The following is a 26,525-nucleotide window of genomic DNA, read 5'->3' as shown; positions in this document are numbered from 1 at the left end:
CTGGTGAATCTCTCTTATATGACAATGTGCTAAACGTCTGCCATCATGCCAGATTAGAAAGTTACTCACTTTGTGCAATACAATGGTTCTTTAAGATGTGTCCCCCTGTGAGTGCTTCACTGTACATACCCTTGCATCCCTGCACCGCTGATCAGAGAACTTTGGTAGCAGTATCCATTGGGCCCACACATGCGCTGTTCCCCCCTCCTCATCTGGCTCAAGGCTAACTAGCCTTGCACAGGGGAAACCCCCCTCAGTTCCTTCTCTACTGCAGAGCCCCTTATGGAGAACTCTGAAGTAGAGGGGAGGGAGCACCCATAGGGGGACACATCTCGAAGAACCATTGTTACTGAACAAGGCGAGTCACTTTCTCTTCTTCTTCTTCGAGTAGTGTCCCTACGTGTGCTCCACTGTAGGTGACTCCTGAGCAGGTGACCCAATGGGAAGCTGGGATTTCAGAGTCGATTCTGTCATAGATGAATCATAGAATATCAGGGTTGGAAGGGACCCCAGAAGGTCATCTAGTCCAACCCCCTGCTCAAAGCAGGACCAATTCCCAGTTAAATCATCCCAGCCAGGGCTTTGTCAAGCCTGACCTTAAAAACCTCTAAGGAAGGAGATTCTACCACCTCCCTAGGTAACGCATTCCAGTGTTTCACCACCCTCTTAGTGAAAAAGTTTTTCCTAATATCCAATCTAAACCTCCCCCACTGCAACTTGAGACCATTACTCCTCGTTCTGTCATCTGCTACCATTGAGAACAGTCTAGAGCCATCCTCTTTGGAACCCCCTTTCAGGTAGTTGAAAGCAGCTATCAAATCCCCCCTCATTCTTCTCTTCTGCAGGCTAAACAATCCCAGCTCCCTCAGCCTCTCCTCATAACTCATGTGTTCCAGTCCCCTAATCATTTTTGTTGCCCTTCGCTGGACTCTCTCCAATTTATCCACATCCTTCTTGAAGTGTGGGGCCCAAAACTGGACACAGTACTCCAGATGAGGCCTCACCAATGTCGAATAGAGGGGAACGATCACGTCCCTCGATCTGCTCGCTATGCCCCTACTTATACATCCCAAAATGCCATTGGCCTTCTTGGCAACAAGGGCACACTGCTGACTCATATCCAGCTTCTCGTCCACTGTCACCCCAGGTCCTTTTCCGCAGAACTGCTGCCTAGCCATTCGGTCCCTACTCTGTAGCTGTGCATTGGGTTCTTCCGTCCTAAGTGCAGGACCCTTTTCCAATGACAAGACTAAGGAGCCAAATCGAGCATCGGAAGCAGAATCTCTAGTGATGGCATAGTGTTCTGCAAAGGAATGCGCAGACGCCCAGGTAGTTGGCTCTACAGTTTTCCGGGTTAGGGAAATCCTTGAAGAAGGAGACCGAGGAGGAAACCGATCTCATGGAGTGTGTGTGGATTCCAGATGGAGGTACTATATTGTGAACATGATAGTGTTTGATGGAGTTTGAGACCCACTTAGTGTCTGGGCCCATAGTGCTGCACCTTTAGACCTATCCACAATGGAAAGGAAAAGCCTAGATTTCTTAAAAGCCAAATAGCAGGCCGAGGTTCTCCTAACGTCCAGTGCATGTAGAATAGCTTCCCTATCATCACAGAGAGGCTTGGGCTAAAAGTTGGGAGGTGAATGAGGTGGTTCTTGTGAAAGGCTGAAGTCACCTTGGGGATGAACTTTCGGTGTGTCCTGAGCATGATCTTGTCAGGAAAAAATACTGTAAAAGGAGGTTGTGCCATAAGAGCCACTATCTCCCCTATCCTCCTCACAGAGGTAATGGCAACCAGAAACGCTGTCTTCGTTGACAGGAGGGTAAGTGAACAATTGCCCATAGGTTGGAAGGGCAGTCTGGTCAGGCCCTTTAATATTAAATTCAGGTCTCACGGTGGGGTAGGATGTCTGGGTTTGGAAAAAAGATTTGCTACACCCTTGACGAACCTCTTTGTAGCTGGGTGCGAGAAAACTGAGTACCCCCCTGTTCACTGATGAAAAGTTACTATGGCCAGCAAGCATACCTTGAGCGAACTATGGGACAGTCCAGACTTCAGTAGGTAGTCTAAGACTACTGGTAGAGTAGCAGATATCGCAGTAATTTGTCTGGAATGACACCAAACCTGAAACCTGGTTCGTGTTCAAACCTGATAAGTTCAATGGGTAGCCAATTTCCTACTGTGTAGTAACACTTCTTGTACCTCCCGAGAGCAGGATTTCTCTATATGTTGGAACCATGAAGGAACTAGGCCTTGAGCTGAAGAATCCACAGGTTGGGATGGAGAGCACGTCCTTTGTTCTGTGAGAGGAGGTAAGGAATGAGTTGAAGAGGGATTGGCAGATATGTCACCAGCTATGGCAGGTAAGGGTACCACATCTGTTGTGGCCAGGTGGGAGCAATCAGTATGATATTTGCGCTCTCTTTTTATTTTTAACAGGACTTTCACCAACAGAGGAAATGGAGGAAAAGCATATAGAAGGCTCTTATCCCATGAAAGGAGGAGAGCATCCCTTCAGGAGTTCTGTCCAAGGCCAGATAAATGGCAAACAAGTCTATAGTCAGTGTCCCCAACTGTCTGAATATGTCCTGGAGTATTACTGAGTTCATCTCCTATTCGTGGTTGTGTGGGAACTTGCAGCTGAGACTGTCCACTCTCGTGTTTGCACTCCTGGTAGGTAGGCCGCTGATATTGTAACATTGTGGGAAATGCACCAGTTCCGTAGCTTAAGTGCTTCTGCACAAAGGGAGGGCATTTTGGCGCCCCCCTCCCAGAGGATTTATGTAGTGCATGCATGCTATGCTGCTTGTCATGATCCTTGTGTGTGTACCTCTGATCAGTGGAAGGAAGTTAGCACATTCATTCCTGAGTGTTCTGAATCTGAGGAGATTGATATGAAGACACACCTCTGTGGGTGACCACTTGCCTTGTGTAGTGAGGTTGTTGAGATGTGCTCCCCACCCTATGACGGATGCATGGGAGGTGAGGAGTAGTGATGGGAGAAGGGGAGAAGATGTGTGAACGGGATCCCCGTGCAAACATTTGCTGGTTCCTTCCACCAGTTCAAGGATTGTTTGACCTTGGTGGGTAATGACAGGGGTTTGTCTAGGTTGTTTCTCTTCAGCCTGTGAACAGAGCTGAACCATGACTGGAGACATGACATGCAAAGTCTATCAGCTTATATACATAGCATGCATGTATACCCTGCATCAGGGTAGTCCCCAGATAAAGTGAAAGTAGTAACTAAAGTTGTTGGGTTTTGGGGGGGTTCATTTTTTTGTTTGTTTTTTTAAGAGAAGAAAAACCAAAGGAAACTCTAAACTAACAGATAAAAGAAAGATCAGTAACTACTTAAGTTCAAACAACAGGTTAACGATCCGATGAAGGGACAGCTAATAGCACCGTCTCTACCCGGGGCAGTTGACAAGGAACGGAGGGAGGTTCGCCTGCGCAACACTAGTTAGTCTCGAGCCAGACCATGAGGCGGGGACAGCACATGTGTGGGCTAAACAAACACTGCTACCAAAGTTCTCTGACCAGCAGTGCAGGGACACAAGTGCACCTATGGTGGAGCACCCATAGGGACCCTACTCGAAGAAGAACTATATTTTAGTTACTTGAAAGAGTAATTTAAATTCAAGCCACGTTAAAAAAAAATCAGTGCATTATTGAACAGGATATAAAATGTTTATTCAGTATCTTAGTACGGTGTTTCCTTCAAATGTTTGAACATAAAAGCTTGCAGTTTAAGGCCTTCTGCCTCTGAATACTTGCCTTCTTGTAAGGAAAGGGGTCAACAAACATGTGGACAAGAGGGATACAGTGGACATAGTGTACTTAGATTTCCAGAAAGCCTTTGACAAGGTCCCTCACCAAAGGCTCTTATGTAAATTAAGTTGTCATGGGATAAGAGGGAAGATCCTTTCATGGACTGAGAACTGGTTACAAGACAGGGAACAAAGGGTAGGAAAAAATGCTAAATTTTCAGAATGGAGAGGGGTGTTCCCCAAGGGTCAGTCCTAGGCGAATCCTATTCAACTTATACATAAATGATCTGGAGAAACGGGTAAACAGTGAGGTGGCAAAGTTTGCAGATGATACTAAACTGCTCAAGACAGTTAAGACCAAAGCAGACTGAAGAACTTCAAAAAGATCTCACAAAACTAAGTGATTGGGCAACAAAATGGAAAATGAAATTTAATGTGGATAAATGTAAAGTAATGCACATTGGAAAGAATAACCCCAATTATACATACAATATGATGGGGGCTAATTTAGCAACAACTAATCAGGAAAGAGATCTTGGAGTCATCGTGGATAGTTCTCCGAAGACATCCACGCAGTGTGCAGCGGCAGTCAAAAAAGCAAATAGGATGTTCGGAATCATTAAAAAGGGGATAGAGAATAAGACGGACAATATCTTATTGCCCTTATATAAATCTATGGTGTACGCATCTTGAATACTGCGTACAGATGTGGTCCCCACATCTCAAAAAAGATATACTGGCATTAGAAAAGGTTCAGAGAAGGGCAACTAAAATGATTAGGGGTTTGGAACGGTTTCCATATGAGGAGAGATTAAAGAGGCTAGGACTTTTCAGCTTGGAAAAGAGGAGACTAAGGGGGGATATGATAGAGGTATATAAAATCATGAGTGGTGTGGAGAAAGTGAATAAGGAAAAGTTACTTACTTGTTCCCATAATATAAGAACTAGGGGCCACCAAATGAAGTTAATGTGCAGCAGGTTTAAAACGAATAAAAGGAAATTCTTCTTCATGCAGCGCACAGTCAGACTGTGGAACTCCTTGCCTGAGGAGGTTATGAAGGCTAGGACTATTACAGGGTTTAAAAGAGAACTGGATAAATTCATGGAGGTTAAGTCCTTTAATGGCTATTAGCCAGGATGAGTAAGGAATGGTGTCCCTAGTCTCTGTTTGTCACAGGGTGGAGATGGATGGCAGGAGAGAGATCACTTGATCGTTACCTGTTTGTTAGGTTCACTCCCTCTGGGGCACCTGGCATTGACCACTGTCGGTAGACAGGATACTAGTCTGGATGGACTTTTGGTTTGACCCAGTATGGCCATTCTTATGTTCTTAAAGTTTATTTTTTCAAGAAATCAAAAATGAAATTAAGTGGAAATCTTTAAGTATTACATTTAAAAGCCTCACGTACAAGACAGAAGACACTTCATCACCATCTACTGTCAGAGTGAAAGAAAAATCAATAAATTATAACTAAACCTATGAAATTCTTTAACAAGTCTTTACCTTAAGAAGATCTATTTCTTTGATGCAGTCAGCCCGGGCTTTGGCATCCATTAAATCAAATATCTGCACAAAAAACCACAAAACATTTTTTCTAACAGCAGCAAACACTGTCATAATCATCAATTATTATTTTATAGTGTCACCAAAAGCATGCTAAGCACTTGATGGGAAAACATAGCATTGCAATAAGAACTAACTATTATCCTTAGTACAAGTTTTAGTACTGAAACAGATGTACTATTCTTTCAGATACTACTTCTTACAAAAGAAAAGCAACTATCATTAGTATATTTTTTCAGTATTTTTCAAGCTTTCTTAAAAAAATACAAACTGAGTATTCTATACTGAGTCATGTTCTTCTGGTAGCAAATATGAAATAGTATTTGAAATATTTATTAATAATATTTTCAAAAGCACATTTCCACAGTCCCGAATTAGTATTTAAGAGCATAAAACAACCCAACTGCCAAACAGCACATGACCTAAACAAATGAGAGCCACTGAATGATAGTCCACCACAAAAAGCTTCAGTGTAATTAGCTCCTAAATACCTTATGCCCTCTCAATCAACTCTCCTTTCTATCTTACCTCTGCTCTCTTCATTTTCCCTGTAGGTTGCTGACCATCAGCATCACCTAATGGCTCCTCAACCTCCCATACTCTTCTGTTGGTATCCCTTCAGGTTCCAAATTTGGTACCTTTCTCTCTCCCATCTGTACTCTTACACTTGACAGCAGCATCACTCCCAAGAATTTCATTACCACTTCTATTTATTTATTGACATCTGCACACCTATTCCCAACCTCTTCACTTGAAGTCCACTCTGACACTCCAACTTCCTCTTATTGTCCTGCCATCTCAAGTTCATTGTCTCAGGTACTGAACTAAGCTCCCTTCTTGATCCTAACTGACAACTACCCTATTTTTAGAGCCCTGCAAATCCAGGGGTATCTGCTTTATATCTGTGGACCATTTCTGCGGATAGCAGCGTAGATGCGGATACAAATTTTGTATCCACGCAGGGCTCTGACCATAAGGGGCGGGCAGGCAGCTGTGAGGAACCGCGGCATGGATTCCCCATCTGCCCTGGGCAGGAGGCCTGGGGGGCAGGGTCACTGGGCGGGGGGCTGCTTGAGCCCCCCACCCAGGACAGGTGGAAAGTATCCAGCCCAGTATCCTGTCTACCAACAGTAGCCAATGCCAGGTGCCCCAGAGGGAGTGAACCTAACAGGTAATGATCAAGAGATCTCTCTCCTGCCATCCATCTCCACCCTCCGACAAACAAAGGCTAGGGACACCATTCCTTACTCATCCTGGCTAATAGCCATTAATGGACTTAACCATTAGGAGACAGGCAGTCTGCCCCAAGTCAAAAAAATCAAGTCAATAATCAAAAGCCAGTGCATTCTCTTTGGAGCACTGATGTAATCCTACAGCCAACATCATATGAGCTCCTAAGCCACAGTGTGTTCCGTCATTTGAGATGCCACTATCTAATGCCAATCTTTAAACTAAACAGAAGAAATCCTGAGAATCCTTAAGATTTTTTCATTTATGGAGCTCTGATCCTCATAAGGTAGGGTACAGTGTGTACTGACTAGCCTCCACTTGAGCATTTGGAGTCTTCTGATCTCAAGGCTGCCAAAAAATAAAAAAATTTAAAAAAATTTCGATTAGGGTGGATCTGGGGTTCGCCTTATGAAAAAAGGTAATACCTGGTTCATTATTAAAAAGTCAAACCATAAAGAAAAAAACTACTTAACAGGAAATAGGAAAAAATCCTTGAACTCTTTGTATCTTAATACTACAATAATAAGAAATAGACTGAGCTAGAAGTAATGAATCAGGAAGGAGACAGTCAAAAAATAGAAACACGGCAAGATAAGTCATATGAATGGAATGTTAACACTAAGAAATAAAGTCATGTCAGATGTAACAGAGAAAGGGGGGGCTAGTATCATACATGAAATTATTGATATAAAGTCAAACCAATACTAATGGAAAAAACAGAAGTGAAAGTTTACGAGTTAAGGTTAGGGACATAACTGGAAAAGGAGAAGTCGTATTCAGCATCTGCTATAGATCTCCAAACCAAAACGAAGAAACCATTGCTACTTAATCACCTTGTGTGATAGGGTGTTCTGGGGCTGGGCAGCCTAGTGACTAGATCACTTATCTTTTTAGTCTGTATGACTGGGGTGGGAGAAGAAGAGGTGGTAGGGGGATCCTCTCTACTGGGTCCCAGCCTGGGACCCTTTGCAGATCAACACCTAAACAGGGGAGATGGATCTCCTTCCCAGCAGGGAGTCAAGATCTACTTCCCTGGGCTACTCCCAACAAGTCTCTTCAGTTTGGGTCATGGCCCTGCTAGTCCAGTTGCCCTGAGTGCTGGGGCTTATCTACAGCCCCCTCTTGGCAGGGGAGCCCTTACTTGCCTAAAGGGCTACGCTGGCTGACAGGTCGGTGATCCATCCCTTTGGGCAGACAGAGAGCTCCTGCCTCCCCACCAGTCAGCCCCTTACTGAGCCAGGCTCCCTTCTTTTCTCTCCACTCCAGGACTGGCATTGGCTGCAGGTAGAGCGGGGCAGGGCTAGCTGAATCCAAACATTTTCTTTAACCCCCGCTGTGCTGGACGGCCATATTTCTACTCCCTCACACCTTGACACTGGTCTAAAGTGTTAAGCCTCAGAGATAAGTCCTGGGGGACTTCAATTTTTCAGATATCATAATCTTCCGGGAAACACAAAATGTTAAATTCAGAAAGGGAATTACTGAAATTTGTTAATGTGTAGTTTATAAAAATGAGAGAGCTTTGGAGCAGGCAGGATACTATTGGGGAAAGACTGACAAACCTGGAGATGGGTAAATGGGAAAAACTTTGATAAAGGGAACAAAAAATGATCAGAGAAAAATTTAGTGGTAGTGGAGAAAAATAAGCAGGTAAAATTGTGGCAGCGAAGGAGACCAGAGGTCATAAATCTTCACAATGCACCCAGAATTAGTGGCAAATCACTTTAGTCTCCCAGTTAGAGCCCATTTGTTGTGCTATGGCTCAGTCAGCAATTTTCAAATATCCTTTGTTACACAAACTACTTTTATTCCATAAGGGCTACCCTCCCCACCCACCCCTCGATTGTATAAAAGCCAACCAGGATTTACTCAACTTGATATTTACTTTTTTCCCCGCTCTGGCTACCTTGCTGTTTCTGTTGTTTTTATGTGCTATGCATTGCTGACTGGCGAATTTTAAAATGTTCAGCTAAGTTTCCATGTCATGATTAAAATACAATTCAAAAACGCCTTCAAAACTCTTCCATGCAAAACCTATAAATCCATTAACAGTCGTTTATATACACCACCAAACTCATTTTGAAAATTTCAATCAAATCTGCACCCAAATCTACAGATGTAAAAACTAGAATTTAAAAACTGGAATTATCTTCTCATGGGAGACCCACTAATGAAACAGGAATTCTTGAGAAATCATCCATAGAACCCTCTGTGCTTTAAATGACTGACAGCAGTTTGATTAAGAAGCAGGATAATTTACCAAATTCATCAAAATGTTTCTTTTACCATTATGTCACTTGGCTCCCCTGGTTGATGGGGCTGATTGCATTATGTCACTAATACAATCTGTACAGACTCCCCACCACTTCCCCAACATACACACACAGCTGATGTGGGTTCAGCATTAACTATCACCAGATGGAGCTATATACAACCACTTTCTTGATACCAAAGGAGAACAACTCTCTTAATGGAGAACAGCAATTTATTTTACAAAATGATGATAGAGTTATTTAAGTTATATAAAGGATTTGTACAGCTTGTATTTTTATTCTGTGATATGGGAAAAGACTACAAAATTTGATCTCAGCCAAAAAATGTACAGCAAACTGATCCATGTTGTATATGAGCTACACCAACCAGCCAGGCAAATTACATTTTGCTGTCACTTTTTGTGCCACAAACATGTTAAATATTTGAAGACTATTGATTAAAATCCATAGACAATTGACTCACTACACGTGACTCTTTATGAAGAGCATTCCAGAGACCAAATAACCAATTAGCCAATTTATTGCTAAAAGTCAGTAATAGTACAGTACAGAAAAGAGTTACTTCGTCACTGATCCTTCTAGGAAACTGTTTCTCACAGTATGTCAGGTCACTTTACACAGAAGATGCACTCCCAAAATATACCCCCAATATAGCAGACTTGCTTACAAATTAAAGCACTCTATATATCACCCAAGCCTGGAATCCACCAATCAGCTTTTTACCTTGTTTTTCTGGTACCACTTTCTACCCCTTATCTCTTGCTTTTGAATACAGCATTCCAAACCAGCTGGGCCATGAAGGCACATCCTACCCTGTACCATAGCAGAACACTCATTTATCTTTATTTTGACAGGGTTTATATTCATTGAGGCCAAACACTACATTTAGCTTTGCAAGGTATTGTGGGATACATACCCTCTTGCCATAAGTTGGCAGGAGTGAACCTAATACAATTTACCATAATTTTGTGCTAATAGTCAGAAAAAAATATAATGTTAAAGAGATGTGCAATACAGAATATAGCATGCTATATGTATAACATATACACTGGCTTATAAGACACTGGTAACGTTTTACAAAAATATTCAAAAGACAAAACTGATCACTGTACACTAAGGAGGAAATTGCAGCATTGGTAATTGTATTTGGCATAGTCCTTGTTCTTCTCCCATACAAAGCAAGATTCAGAAAGTCTTCTCCAACTTCCAAAAGCCAGAGGAAAAAAGACTGTCAGTCACAAATGGTACACGTAGCCAGATTCCATCTCCTTTCTCTCAATCATTTGACAGGCTAAAAACATAACAGAACTAGAGAAGCTATCAAAAGATGCAGAAAAACCAAGGATGTATATAGGAAGAGAGGAACATGAAACAGAAGACAAAACAGCAGCATACACAGTCGGTTAATTGAAGCAGAGCAATTTATTGCAGATTACAAAAATTCTTTGATTCACACAATAAAAAGAAAACTTTCTTAAAAAAAGTTTTTATACTTTCAGACAAGTACAAACTGTTGCTTATGGTACGACAGGCAACAGTTTAGGGCGGAGTAGGGTTTCTACCCAGAATACTGGGGAGTTTGAGAGGGTCCCTACCGGATCATCTTTTGGGGCCCCAGAAGCAAATGCCCAGGAGAGTGAAGGTTCCTTATTTCAGCCGTCACAACATTCAATTCATGTAGCACCCTCCCAAACGTTCATTCTCCTCCACAATATACAATTAATATAAAGCACGCAGTTTAGAGTCATATAGGATCATGCTTAGATTCAATAACCTCAAGAACTGTTCCAACACTTTCTCCCTGTTGACAATAAAGGGTCAGTCACTACAACTGTATTCTATCAATACAAGATAGAATTCTTCAAAGCATCTGGGCAGACATTTCAAAACGTCCCGACGAGACCATAGCTCAGGCCAGGTCTACACTAGAAACATGTGCCAGTACAGTAATATTGGTTAGGGGTGTAATTTCTTCTATTTATTATGACATTTCTATATGGCAAAAGCCCTAGTGCAGATGCAGTTGTTATGACAATGGAGCTGCTCTATAACTATTTATTAATAGTCTATATTGAACTGGTTACTGAGATGGTTACTGTAATACCATATTGGTGTACCTTAATAGAGGAGCTTTAAGGATGGTTAAGATACAATATGATTAAAGAAAGAAAAAGGATTGGGAAACCAAAGTTCAAAGGCACTATAAGCAGTTTTAAAAGATTCCCTGGGGAGGGGAGGGGAGAGAAAAAGAAGAGCTGTACATGAGTAGTTGTTCAGGGAGAGCAGACAGATACCCAGCACCTGCTGTGGTATCTGAAGATATTAAGGCCTACCTAGCTCACCATCAGGGGATCACATGCCTTTAGGTAAGACAGGCATGCATGTAGATTTATGCAAATCTTTCTCTAAATGCTTTGCTTCTACTGTTAAAATAAACAATACTTGGGTTTTTAAGAAGGCTGTCAGGTCACAAATTCCTGAAGGGTCACTGCATCAGACCTGCTGGATGAAAATGATGGATACTCAGGGCATTGTAGCAGACATAGCTACTGCTGCTCCTTGGGGGTGGTTTTATTATGTCGACAGGAGAGCTCTCTCCCATAAGCATAGATCGGCTACACGAGAGATCTTACAACAGCGCAGCTGCATCAGTACAGCTGTACCACTGTAAGGTCTCTAGTGTAGACATAGTCTGAGGTTATATTATTTTTCAAATTAGACAGATCTCAGGACTATACCTAATCATTTTCCTTTCTTAAGAAGGTGCAAGTAACAGCTCAGCAATCTGGGATTTTTGGTTTAGCAAAACAAACATTCCAAAATATGAGGTTTGCAAGCCATCTCGAGATTTGAAGTCACTCTAGGGATTTTGTCCTATCAGATTCAAAACTGGTTGGTTAGATTCTGTTTTAGAACCAGTAAATGAGATTTCTGATCTGACACTGAACAGTCACCTCATACTGTAATAAGCCTCTTCAGAAAGTCCAGAGCCTGCTCAAGAAAAGTTTGTATTCTTTTTGTCAGATCTGAAGGAGACTATTAATATTACAAACCTGAACAAAAAAGAAATTATTTCACCAATGGAAGAAGACACAGCACTATAGGACAGCCTACACAGAAAAAAACAAAACTACACAAAGGGAGATTTTAAACCCTTAAGAACATCCTTTTGGATGGCTGTCCAAACTGCATATGCCACTTTGTAATTATTAATGATTGCCTTACTATAAAATGCCCATTAATACACCACTATGAATAAGGTTGTGTCACTATTTTGATTATAATTATAAATATTACAGCTTAGTAGCTTTATGACAAATCAATCAACTCCATCTTCAGCTAATATTAATCAGCGAATAAGTCTGAAAGGTTAGATCACATTGCACATATATGAAATACTTTAATTATGTTGTTCCCAGTTGCTGATTTCGAGGTCTATGATATTCACAAGATTTACACAGAGTCATTATGTCTGCTGTGGAAAACACAAGTGGAATTGATATTAAACAGTTTTAAGCTTGCATGACAGGTTGCCTAATATCTATTATTTTCACAAAGAGGATCATAACTAAAAGTCTCCTTAAAATGAATTCTCACTCTACAATTAGTCAATACGAAGAGTCAAGAAGGCCTTTAAAAAAAGTTTTAACAGAAGCCCTTGCCACGACACTAAGTAAACGCATATAAACGCATTAAATTAGCTTTCTGTTCCTCATAACCTTTATGGGGTAGATAGATCATAACTACAATTATTTCAAAATTCTGAAAAGCTTAAACAGAAAGATGTTTCAAGTGATATCAATAAGGACTAATTGATGAGACTGAAGATCATTAGAATGGGTTACTGTAATAAGTTACTGTAAAGTAAAGATCAAGAATTGCCCACTGTATAGTTGCATAATTTGAATATACACTAAAGAAAACACAAAACCACCATTCTGCTTAAATCCCTTGTACGTAGGCTTGTGTTCACAGAGTCTTTAGAAACTCTCATACAAATACATCAGAAGACTTTTACATACATTTAACAACCAGATGGTATACACAAAACCATTGTTTCCAAAGCCAGAACTTATTTAATCAGTTACCAACTAATTAGCATTCTAAATTCAACTTTTGAGGTAAAAGGAACGAGTGTGTTAGCTTTGAACGATAGTACTTTCAGGACACACGAAGTAGGAGTTACTCGGTGTTTCTTTCTCAACAGTCCATTATTTTTCCCAGATCTCTTCTCTGATGTTAGAAAGATAAAAGGTGATGTTTAAATAAGTATGCAACCCATAAACAAATACATTTTTTAATAAAAAGGTTTAAAATAAAAATGGCTTGATAAGGATATTTCATTATACAATGGACCACCAATATAACTATGGCAAGATAAACCTATGATAACCACATGCAGTAAACAAAATAATAAGTTAAATGAAAAGTTATTATAAGATATGACAAACAACGGTGAAAACGGGCAACACAGTGTTTTTGTAACCAGACCACTGCGATGCTGTGGTAACAATGTTCTATAAAATGTGAAACTACAAGATTAATTAGCTCTAATTCAAGCCTCAAGTGGCAATCCACTGACAATGCACAATGAATAATTAATATGAGTACTAGATAAAAGGATTTCTTTTTTGATCCTCTAACACAGGGTCTCAAGTGTTGGAATGAAAGGGGGAAAGCACAGAACAATACAAGGCACAACTGTGATGCATTCTCTAGAAGGAATTTTGAGGAAGTATGCAACCCTATATACTGTACTGACTCCTGAGCAGCCTTGAGTTGACTATAAATACCATACTGTATGAGCAACTCATAGATCTTTAAACAAGAAGTTACTGTTGCTAGGCAGTTATGAATCCTTCATGTTACATTCTTAAGATAAAAACAGCCAAGAAAGAAAAGATGGGCTTTATTTAGTAAGAACCAGTTTGACATTTCATAATGTCACAATAACATAATGCAAAAGAAATGTATTTCTTATTAGGAAATATCTTCCCGAGTTTTTTTTAGTCGAAGTTGATAGCCAATTGATTCAAGGTAGTAACACATTTGTAAAGACTATTCTAGAAATTCCTCAAGCATTTGTTTCAAGCTACAAAGTTTGTAGTTTATCCCAAGCTGATCTGTAGGGTTATGTCCTCATGCTCCCGCCCCCAAAAAGGGGTGTGTTTTTATCAAAAGCGCCAATGCATGTTTAGTTATCTTGCTGTAAAACCCCAGAGGAAACTAGGTTGGGTAAATTTTACCATGATGTAAGTAGGAAAAGTCAACTATGGGTGTGGAATACATAGTGTTGACCTCTAACTACACTGGGACAAAAGCTATCTATTACCTGTTTCCACTAAAACTTTATAGCAATATTACTAATGTGTATTAGTTATCTCTCTGAAAAAATACACCTTTCGGGGCAGTGATGACATAGCTGTTTTTGTACTCCAGGCTAACGTTTGTGTCCTGAAACAAGCATTTGAGGACTGTCCAAACTAGACTTTACAAATGTACTATCTCAATGGCAATCAATTAACCAAAGTACATCTTTAGTGTAGACATTCCCCTAGCATGGCTGAACAATATCCTCCCCCAATTAAAAGAAGGCAACATCTAAAACAGAATCTTGGCCATGTAATCATGCAGGACACAGATTTATGAACATTACAGTACAGCCACAATTTTATGAACATCAATGTTACAAATGACCAGTTACATGTACAATTTTTCCTGACTGGAAGGTGTGGGGAGGGTGGGGGAGAATATCAAATAAAAGCAATGTCAATGAAAAACTAGTTGATATCCCTCCACATTCTGGTATCTTCAACACATTGGACATGGCTTTGCAGTGGTTTGAAAGACAAGCAAGCAAGCAATGCAGCACACCATAGTGCAACTTATGCACCACAGCTACTGCAATTTCAAGATGTTCAGTTTTATGAACTGGTTGATTTTATGAACTCAATCCTCAACCAGTTCATAAAACAGGGGATCTACTGTATAATACTGGTTCACTAACTACTGGAGGTGTAGAGTGTTGATGAGGTACACAAACGTTAACCTAAAAGAAGGATTCAAGCTCACCATGTTGCATTTATGTTTGTGAAATTACAGCCAAGAAAAATCTATAACAAAACAAAGCAAAAATTTTAAAGATGATTCTTCTTAGTTCCTGTTGCCTATAGGTAACGAATTCAGAAACAGTGATTTCTGTCGCAACCTGCTGGTGCCTCTTTCAATTTCATCTTATTCACCCTTGGATACTTCCAAAGTTGAGTTCTACAACACACTGTTTTGTGCACATATAATATAATGTTTGTCAATATTTGAACTTCTTCAACCAATTAACATTTTAAATAGGAGAAAGGTGCTTTTCGAAAAAAATTAAGATGATCAAAACTGGCATTTGCAGAATGAAGTGGGAGTCAACATCTCCATATTGTAAAAATATGATAGGTGAGCAGTGTGATATGGGTATACTAACTCCACACTGGGTAACACGGAGTTAACAAGTTAATGTGGACTCATGTGGCTCCATCCCCATGCACCTGTGACAGATGTCAACATTGGAAGGAAGAGCTTCAGAGGGAGAAACCTGAATCAGTTGATGGCAGACCAGAGAGGAGAGCAGAACTCAGTGTTCAGCTCCTGGAGAGTGGGCTGACTTAAGGCAGGAACTCCCCAGATGACAGCTGCCTGACAGCCCCTCTCTGAGGGAGAAGGCGGCCAGATGCTGACTCAGTTGGAGAGGGGATCACTCCTCTTTATTACTTATGAACTCAGTTTAGGGCTACAAACTGACAAGCACCCTCTGAAGGAAGATTTGGGATGATTCATTTGTATTAACTGCCCTTGTTTCTGTTCACTGAGTACCCCAAAAGAGGAGAGACTTTAAAGCAACCTGCAGGAGGACCAAGTTGCAGGAAGAGGCAGACCACCGCAGTGCCATAGTGACCATTGACGGGTGGCACTAGACAGGGAGAGAGCTGCTACATCAGACAGGGATGTGCTCTAGTGGTGAAACAACACCTTCACAGGCAGTGATAGGCCATGAAGGAACTTAAAAATGAAGACAAACAAATTGTGTTTGATATGGGGAAGATGGGTGAGCCAGTGGAAGAATGATACTGTGGAAGCAACAAGCCAGGAATATAAGTTTGGAGCACAACAGTATTTGTCAAATTCTGAGAAGATGGTGTTGCAGTATCTGACATGACAAGAGGAGGACCTGAAAAAGAGAAATTTAGCTGTGCCAATAGAGAGGAAAGGCTGGATCTTAGAGATTGTATGTGGGATGAAAGATGCATGATTCAGATACTGTGTGGATACAGGGATGTAGAGAGAGGTCCAAATCAAAGATGATACTCTGGTTATGGGCCTGAGTGACAAGGACGAGAGTGGTCCACAATGACTGAGAAAGATGGAAGGGGGAAGCACTTGGGGGGAAGATAAGAGGTCTATTTTGGCCACATTGAGTTTAAGTTGATGGCCGGACATCTCCATGGTCTTTGTTATAGTAACACATAGTAGTTTTGGATGTTATCTATCCAAGTCAAAAGGGCTCTTATAAAGCAAGGCGTATACTGCAGCGGCCCATAGAGTTCCAGTTCACATTTCATAATCCTGCTGGAATTCAGACTCCTTTTCTATGTCAATAGAGTCTCAGTATTGCACATTCCACTTGGACAAGTGCCTTGCCTAGATCCAGCCTTCATATGAAAGTTATTTCCCCTTTTCACAAATCACAAGAGATAGTCCTTCCTGACATACATTAAGTCAATAACACCCGAACGAAAAAATGGCATATTCTAGATACCCACAAGGTAATCAAAACAAGGTATCAGAATAAAGCCATTCAGGAGATCTACAGCTCTTTACCCATTATTGTTACTAACAATCAGACAAACCATCAAAAGTTCATCAAATACGTCTACAAAAAAGGCTTTAGTGCTACAATATCAGTAACTGTACATGGACTAAAAAGTGTTTTCTTCATGGGATTAAAAGGCTTCTTTTGGCCAATGAGTAGGGTGACCAGACAACAAGTGTGAAAAATCGGGACAGGGTGTGGGGGGTAATAGGAGAAGACCCAAAAGAGAACGACCCAAAAATCGGTACTGTCCCTACAAAAATCAGGACTTCTGGTCACCCCAGCAATGAGGAAGCCTGCAAGATTGGTTTCATGCTCCATCTACACAAATATTCTTCAAAACCTGCAATAAGATGTGCAAACCATGTAAGACACCACCTTTGGCAGAAGAATGCCACTTATGATGGCGCCTCTGTATACCACAAAAATCCTATTGTGGGAATGGCAATAAGCCTGGTTATGATGGAGACAGAAATTTATTATCAAATGATTTTTATCCAAGCACCAAGACTTATCCTTCCACATCTGCCTCAACTGACCTGCATTTCAAGTTATAGTTGACCTTTTGATTTCTTATGCACTGTAAATGGAACTTTCAGGAAGAGTTAATGTAATGTTTTAAGACTGTTGATCAAAGTTCCTAAAATGTGTTTCAGCTTTTGAAGCAGTGTATCTGGCAGTTTTCCCAGAAGAGGGAACCAAATCTTTTGATAACTGCCATCTCTAATCCTGACTTCTGGTGCTGTAGAGCAGAGAAAATCCCATAGCTGGAATAACAAGCATCGATATGATGGAGAAACAAACAAGGCATGCGTTAGCACAACTACAAAACGTATTAACACCCAGAAATGCTAGAAGAGGCCCATGAAATCTAAACAGAGATGAACTTGCAATATAAAAAAATAATTAGGGAACAGAAAATCAAAGATTTAATCTCAATGTGCCTACAAATATGCAAGCCTTGCACTTGCACATCCAACATATGTACACAAACTGTCACCAAGCTAACAAAATAACAAGTACGGTATGCTGAAGAATAAAATAAATGATATAATTAGTTCACAACCAACACACACAATAAGAATTTAATGAATTCAGGTATCTTCACTTGAAAAAACATAACACACCTTACCAAATACAGAATAAAGGCTCTTCAATTGGGCTGTTTTGAGATTATACAGTTTAGAAGAAAAGCAAGGGTTTTCCAATTAAAAAGTCACAGTTGTGGTTAAAAATAATGAAAGTCAACAGATCCAATGAAAGGCCTCATGATATCTCAATTAACCTTCAACTTTACATCACAAAAAGTATTTTATGATGCTCCCTCATACTCACACCCAGTCACTGTTTCTTATATAATATCCTCTAAACTTGCTACCTCAATTGTTCGCTATGTTAAGTTTTAGAGTGAACTTTGTTGACACCTTTTTTCTGTCCTATTTCAGTGGTCCAATCAGCTCATTGTAAATGTAGCCTCTACTACAGGTCCTCTCTGCATAGCCATACATATTATGGAGGCACTAGTTGTGGGTCTTCAAACATACACAAACACCATACAATTCAGTCAATTTCAAAGTGCATTTTAGGCTATGTCTACCCTATGCAGCTTACAGTGACACAGCTGTACAACTAAAGCCTTGCCACTGTAAGGCATGCAGTGTAGCCACTCTTTGCCCTGGTCTACACTAGGACTTTAGGTCGAATTTAGCAACGTTAAATCGATTTAAACCTGCACCCGTCCACACAGTGAAGCCCTTTATTTCGACTTAAAGGGCTCTTAAAATCGATTTCCTTACTCCACCCCTGACAAGTGGATTAGCGCTTAAATCGACGTTCCCAGCTCGAATTTGGGGTACTGTCGACACAATTCGATGGTATTGGCCTCCGGGAGCTATCCCAGAGTGCTCCATTGTGACCGCTCTGGACAGCACTCTCAACTCAGATGCACTGGCCAGGTAGACAGGAAAAGAACCGCAAACTTTTGAATCTCATTTCCTGTTTGGCCAGCGTGGCAAGCTGCAGGTGACCATGCAGAGCTCATCAGCACAGGTGACCATGATGGAGTCCCAGAATCGCAAAAGAGCTCCAGCATGGACCGAACGGGAGGTACGGGATCTGATCGCTGTTTGGGGAGAGGAATCCGTGCTATCAGAACTCCGTTCCAGTTTTCGAAATGCCAAAACCTTTGTGAAAATCTCCCAGGGCATGATGGACAGAGGCCATAACAGGGACCCGAAGCAGTGCCGCGTGAAACTGAAGGAGCTGAGGCAAGCCTACCAGAAAACCAGAGAGGCGAACAGCCGCTCTGGGTCAGAGCCCCAAACATGCCGCTTCTATGATGAGCTGCATGCCATTTTAGGGGGTTCAGCCACCACTACCCCAGCCGTGTTGTTTGACTCCTTCAATGGAGATGGAGGCAATACGGAAGCAGGTTTTGGGGACGAAGAAGATGAGGAGGAGGAGGAGGTTGTAGATAGCTCACAGCAAGCAAGCGGAGAAACCGGTTTTCCCGACAGCCAGGAACTGTTTCTCACCCTAGACCTGGAGCCAGTACCCCCCGAACCCACCCAAGGCTGCCTCCTGGACCCAGCAGGCGGAGAAGGGACCTCTGGTGAGTGTACCTTTTAAAATGCTATACATGGTTTAAAAGCAAGCATGTGAAAGGATTACTTTGCCCTGGCATTTGCGGTTCTCCTAGATGTAGTCCTAAAGCCTTTGCAAAAGGTTTCTGGGGAGGGCAGCCTTATTTCGTCCTTCATGGTAGGACACTTTTATCACTCCAGGCCAGTAACACGTACTCAGGAATCACTGTAGAACAAAGCATTGCAGTGTATGTTTGCTGGCATTCAACCAAAATCCGTTCTTTCTCTCTCTGTGTTATCCTCAGGAGAGTGAGATATAATTCATGGTCACCTGGTTGAAATAGGGTGCTTTTCTTCAGGGACACTCAGTATAGCCCATTCCTGCTGGGCTGTTTGCCTGTGGCTGAACAGAAATGTTCCCCGCTGTTAGCCACAGGGAGGGGGGAAGGTTGAGGGGGTAGTCACGCGGTGGGAGGAGGCAAAATGCGACCTTGTAACGAAAGCACATGTGCTATGTATGTAATGTTAACAGCAAGGTTTACCCTGAAAGAGTGTAGCGACTGTTTTATAAAATGTGTCTTTTTAAATACCGCTGTCCCTTTTTTTTTCTCCACCAGCTGCATGTGTTTCAATGATCACAGGATCTTCTCCTTCCCAGAGGCTAGTGAAGCTTAGAAAGAAAAAAAAACGCACTCGCGATGAAATGTTCTCCGAGCTCATGCTGTCCTCCCACACTGACAGAGCACAGACGAATGCGTGGAGGCAAATAATGTCAGAGTGCAGGAAAGCACAAAATGACCGGGAGGAGAGGTGGAGGGCTGAAGAGAGTAAGTGGCGGGCTGAAGAGAGGGCTGAAGCTCAAATGTGGCGGCAGCGTGATGAGAGGAGGCAGGATTCAATGCTGAGGCTGCTGCAGGACCAAACCAGAATGCTCCAGTGTATGGTTGAGCTGCAGCAAAGGCAGCTGGAGCACAGACTGCCACTACTGCCCCTCTGTAACCAACCGCCCTCCTCCCCAAGTTCCATAGCCTCCACACCCAGACGCCCAAGAACGCGGTGGGGGGGCCTCCGGCCAACCAGCCACTCCACCACAGAGGATTGCCCAAAAAAAAGAAGGCTGTCATTCAATAAATTTTAAAGTTGTAAACTTTTAAAGTGCTGTGCTTAAAGTGCTGTGTGGCATTTTCCTTCCCTCCTCCACCACCCCTCCTGGGATACCTTGGTAGTCATCTCCCTATTTGTGTGATGAATGAATAACGAATGCATGACTGTGAAGCAGCAATGACTTTATTGCCTCTGCAAGCGGTGATTAAAGGGAGGAGGGGAGGGTGGTTAGCTTACAGGGAAGTAGAGTGAACCAAGGGGCGGGGGGTTTCATCAAGGAGAAACAAACAGAACTTTCACACTGTAGCCTGGCCAGTCATGAAACTGGTTTTCAAAGCTTCTCTGATGCGTACCGCGCTCTCCTGTGCTCTTCTAACCGCCCTGGTGTCTGGCTGCGCGTAACCAGCAGCTAGGCGATTTGCCTCAGCCTCCCACCCCGCCATAAACGTCTCCCCCTTACTCTCACAGATATTGTGGAGCACACAGCAAGCAGTAATAACAGTGGGAATATTGGTTTCGCTGAGGTCTAAGCGAGTCAGTAAACTGCGCCAGCGCGCCTTTAAACGTCCAAATGCACATTCTACCACCATTCTGCACTTGCTCAGCCTGTAGTTGAACAGCTCCTGACTACTGTCCAGGCTGCCTGTGTACGGCTTCATGAGCCATGGCATTAAGGGGTAGGCTGGGTCCCCAAGGATACATATAGGCATTTCAACATCCCCAACAGTTATTTTCTGGTCTGGGAAGAAAGTCCCTTCCTGCAGCTTCTGAAACAGACCAGAGTTCCTGAAGATGCGAGCATCATGCACCTTTCCCGGCCATCCCACGTTGATGTTGGTGAAAAGTCCCTTGTGATCCACCAGAGCTTGCAGCACTATCAAAAAGTACCCCTTGCGGTTTATGTACTCGCCGGCTTGGTGCTCTGGTGCCAAGATAGGGATATGGGTTCCGTCTATAGCCCCACCACAGTTAGGGAATCCCATTGCAGCAAAGCCATCCACTATGACCTGCACATTTCCCAGGGTCACTACCCTTGATATCAGCAGATCTTTGATTGCGTGAGCTACTTGCATCACAGCAGCCCCCACAGTAGATTTGCCCACTCCAAATTGATTCCTAACTGACCGGTAGCTGTCTGGCGTTGCAAGCTTCCACAGGGCTATCGCCACTCGCTTCTCAACTGTGAGGGCTGCTCTCATCCTGGTATTCATGCGCTTCAGGGCAGGGGAAAGCAAGTCACAAAGTTCCATGAAAGTGCCCTTACGCATGCGAAAGTTTCGCAGCCACTGGGAATCGTCCCAGACCTGCAACACTATGCGGTCCCACCAGTCTGTGCTTGTTTCCCGAGCCCACAATCGGCGTTCCACAGCATGAACCTGCCCCATTAGCACCATGATGCATGCAATGGCAGGGCCCATGCTTTCAGAGAAATCTGTGTTCATGTCCTGATCACTCACGGGACCGCGCTGACGTCGCCTCCTCGCCCGGTATCGCGTCGCCATGTTCTGGTGCTGCATATACTGCTGGATAATGCGTGTGGTGGTTGATGTGCTCCTAATTGCCAAAATGAGCTCAGCGGCCTCCATGCTTGCCTTGGTATGGCGTCCGCACAGAAAAAAGGCGCGGAACGATTGTCTGCCGTTGCTCTGACGGAGGGAGGGGCGACTGACGACACGGCTTACAGGGTTGGCTTCAGGGAGCTAAAATCAACAAAGGGTGTGCCTGTACATCAAGGAGTATTTCAGGCAGGACTGCACGGAGGGTTCCAATAAGAAATGGTGCACCAAAGTTATCGTTGTTATTGGAACAAGGAGGTTAGCCTGGCCTCTGATTGATACATGGCTAGATTAACCTCGCTGCGCCTTCTCTGTGACTGACTGCAGTGTGATCTAGACAGGGGAGGAGGAAAATGAGTACAAAACAAATCTGGTCTATTTCTTGTTCTGACCCACTCCATCTATCCTTTACATCTTTGGCTGGCAGCAGACGGTGCAGAAGGACTGCATGCCATCCACATCTCATGGCTGCTTGGCAGAAGATAGTACAGTACGACTGCTAGCCATCTTCATCTCTTGCCTGCCTGGCATAAGATGGTACAATATGACTGCTAGCAATCCTCATCTCTTGCCTGCCTGGCAGAAGATGGTACAGTACGACTGCTAGCAGTCCGTATCGCCTGCCCGCTCACCATAAGACGGTTCAATAGGACTGCAGGACTAAAGAGAATGACCTGGTCAAGTCACTCCAAATTTAGTCCCTGCGCCCATGTCTGCCCAGGCGCTCCCAGCCGACGTGGCCAGGAGCACCTCGGACACGACGAGGACGACTACCAGTCGTATTGCACCGTCTGCTGCCAGAAGGCAATGGGTTGCTGCTACTGTGCAGCAAAGCCGTACCGCGTCTGCCAGCACCCAGGAGACATAGGGTGACGGTTACCTGAGCGGGCTCCATGCTTGCCGTGGTATGGCGTCTGCACAGGTAACTCAGGAAAAAAGGCGCGAAATGATTGTCTGCCCTTGCTTTCACGGGGGGAGGGAGGGTGGGAACGGGGTCCTGATGATATGTACCCAGAACCACCCGCGACAATGTTTTAGCCCCATCAGGCATTGGGATATCAACCCAGAATTCCAATGGGCAGCGGAGACTGCGGGAACTGTGGGATAGCTACCCACAGTGCAACGCTCCGGAAGTCGACGCTTGCCTCGGTACTGTGGAAGCGCTCCGCCGAGTTAATGCACTTAATGCACTTACAGCATTTTCTGTGGACACACACACACTCGAATATATAAAACCGATTTCAAAAAAACCGACTTCTATAAATTCGACCTAATTTCGTAGTGTAGACATACCCTAAGTCAGCAGGAGAGAGCGCTCTCTCCTGCTGACAAAATAAAACCACCCCCGAGGGGCAGTAGCTTTGTTGGTGGGAAAACGCCTCCTGGCAACAAAGCGCTGTCCACACCAGCACTTTTTGCACTTTTTGTCGTTAAAACTTGTGTCCATCGAGGTGTATTTTTTCTCCGACAAAAGTTTTAAATGACAAAAGTGCAGTGTAGACATAGCCTTAGACATATGTTTAGTCATTTTCTCCCCTCAATAGTTATAATTACTGAACTTGGTAATGAGAATTCATATGTACAAGAAAAAGGTTAGAAATACATTATTATCCTTTGGGCTAACCATTGCTATGGTTTTGAGCTCTCCTTTGTTTTATATTCATTTAAAACCAGGTCATTCTCAGCCCTTTTATCTGAAAGTTTTCAAGGTAATTCACAAGCAAAGGCTCCATTCCATCTCTTACATACAATCACTGTCACAGGTTTCCCCACTCCACTGTTCTTAATGAACCATTAACAAACTATTATGTATACAAATTTGGAAACAGATCTCAAACAAATATCAACATAGCTGAAGTGTGCCACCTTCAAAATGTAACGATCACTTCAGTTCTAATAACTCAATTACAGATGCCTCTAATGTATTTACTTTTGGGGTATATTCTCTGCCCTAGGCATGCTACAAGTAACTTTCAAACTACAGTAAAAGCTGTATGCATCCGAAGAAGTGAGCTGTAGCTCACGAAAGCTTATGCGCAAATAAACTGGTTAGTCTCTAAGGTGCCACAAGTACTCCTTTTCCTTTTGTGAATACAGACTAACACGGCTGTTACTCTGAAACCAGTAAAAGCTGTGTTATCCAACACTTTATCAACCAGAAAGCTCCATTAACCAACATTTCTGATATCTCCCAATACGAATCTTCAATCTAGTCACCAGGACTCGTATACTGCCCAGGAGGTTATGCAATTGCACATTCTGCACTCTACTTCTATGCAAAAAAGGCAGAAGACAAGTAAGCAAGCTGATAGCGGGGATTTATTCAAAAAAGCAGCTTCCAGGGTGTGTCATAGGGTCATTGCAGATTCAGCCCAATCTCCTACACCTTCTACATCTACAATAAGAAAAGGAGTACTTGTGGCACCATGCATCTGATGAAGTGAGCTTTAGCTCACGAAAGCTTATGCTCCAATAAATTGGTTAGTCTCTAAGGTGCCACAAGTACTCCTTTTCTTTTTGCGAATACAGACTAACACGGCTGCTACTCTGAAACCTACATCTACAATGATAACTGAGGTTGATAGTGATGACCCTGAGGTACTGCAAGATCCTGAAGTGCCTTCTGAATCAAAGATTAAATTATGTTCAATATAGTTTTAGTGCTAAGTATATTTTTAGTAATCTGGGTGCATGCCGTGCATTGTACATAGTGATATACAGTGTCATAAGATAACTCACTGTATAGAAAACTTTACCTGTATACAACTAAGTGCTTCAAGAAACCAACCACTCTGCGGTGCAGTACTGCTACTGGATTGGTGAGTCCCTGTATACTATTTTATACTTGATTCATTTTATTGTATCTAACTCTTTGAAAATTGGTATTCCATTGGTAAGTATAACTCTTAGTAAACCAGAATTTTTGACTAACCGGCACACGCCAATCCCCCAACATGCCCAATAAGAAAGCTTTTATTGTACTTAAAAGCTAAACAAAAGGGTAACATTTCTATTTTAGTGACTTTTATAAATAACGCATGATTAAATCACGTTTTTTTCTTTTTAAGTACAGATTCCAAGCTTTGTTTTGAAGTCTGAATTCTGACACCACTCCACAGTTTATTTGTATTAATAATAATTTTCCAAAAAATTCACCGGTACCCATTTTTAAAGAGGCTTCAGAAGCCTGGTTTGTATGACATTATACAATAGAAGTCATTTAGTGAATTTAAAAAAAGCTTTGAGTTCGTCTCTCTAGATATTTAGGAACTCATTAAAAAATCAATATCCTAATGGGAGCTTTCCCCTTGTTAGTTCAGGTAAACTCTTCTCTTTGATGTTTGTAAAATTACTACTACATTTCCATTTAGTTATTGCTTTTAAAACAAACATCCTTACCTGCACCTTTTTCAGAGCTACTGGTACCCCATCCAACAGGCAAGTTGCTCTGTAAACTTCACTGAACTGTCCACGGCCGATCTTCTTTTCTATTCGGAAGTTAGCTAGCGTATTGTAGCCCATATCAGGTCGTAAGGCTTTCTGCAGTTAAGACATTAGAAAACAACTTGTACCATACAAGTTTACATTTCAGAGAAAGCACACACATCAGCTGCTCACCAGTTTCTGAACTAAGGTCCCAATCCTGTGAACACTTACACACATGTTTAACTTTAAGCATTTGAGTAACTTCACTGAAGTCAGTAAGACTACTCACTGCTTACAGCTAAGTGTGTACATATTTGCAGGATCATTTCCTATTCAAACCAGTTGCCAATACTTTCTGGGCCAGTCACAAAATACTATAAAGACAAGCTTCTATAGTGTTGTTCTTGGAGCTATGGGCTTCATAGATTACATAAGTAAATGTTAAAATGCATTAAAATGCGCTTCACAAGCTGAGGGAGTTGAGTGCCTCAACACCACAGAAACACAGTACTTTGCAATTTCTTGTTTTCATGTTCAGAGGCAAAATATAAATAGAGGTGATTAAAATATTTAGTTATACAGCTGATCTTTGAAGTGGATACTGGTGATTAAAAGATTTATATATATTCTGTTGGGGTCTACAGTTATGCAATTAAAAAAAATATTGTGTCTCTATATACATACATCACTGATAGAAACAGTACAGCTCCAATGTAAGAATGCATACTAAAATAAAGCATCTGGTTTTATTGAGATATTTGCAGTATACGGAGATGAAAAAATTATATATTTTTTTTATTATTAAAGACTCAGCATTCAATAGATGGAGCTGTAGAATACAGCTATATTAAATAAGCTATATTTGAAGTACCATGTATTTCACATTTGAATTGGGACTTGCAGCACTGGTCTGCACAGTAACTTGACAAATATTAGCGTGAACTACTAAGGCAGTGTGACAACCGCATGCTGAGAGCAAAGTCTCACTAATGTGTTTTGGCATGCAGGTTTGTAATCACACATTTACATATGCAATGACCTACATTTGCATGTCAGATCACACACTGTTTTGCTTTATTAAGACCAGGCACCTCCCTGTGCTTGGCGGCCAGAGTGGCGAGAGACGGCCAGAGGGCGGTGTTTTTTGGCAGTTGAGGGATGAAC

General features: G+C 42.2%; 1 protein-coding gene across 6 annotated transcripts in view; it reads right to left on the bottom strand.

The window, feature by feature from the left end:
• Positions 1 to 26,525, bottom strand: part of NEK7 (NIMA related kinase 7) — a 131,592-nt gene that overhangs the window by 66,083 nt on the left and 38,984 nt on the right. For 4 of the 6 annotated variants that reach the window (XM_084638027.1, XM_084638029.1, XM_084638028.1 and 1 more), the window contains 2 exons: positions 25,335 to 25,475; positions 5,273 to 5,335 (listed from right to left, as the gene is read on the bottom strand). In XM_084638027.1, the coding sequence (XP_084494153.1) occupies positions 5,273 to 5,335; positions 25,335 to 25,475 (204 nt within the window). The remainder of the gene's footprint in view (positions 1 to 5,272; positions 5,336 to 25,334; positions 25,476 to 26,525) is intronic. The other 2 variants (XM_084638031.1, XM_084638032.1) reach the window with 1 other exon arrangement.

Source organism: Lepidochelys olivacea (genome assembly GCF_965140295.1).
Source record: "Lepidochelys olivacea isolate rLepOli2 genome assembly, chromosome: 8".
In the NCBI taxonomy this organism is placed as follows: Eukaryota; Metazoa; Chordata; order Testudines; family Cheloniidae; genus Lepidochelys; species Lepidochelys olivacea.
The sequence above is the reverse complement of the archived record's forward strand: the minus strand, read 5'-3'. Positions and strand labels throughout refer to the sequence as shown.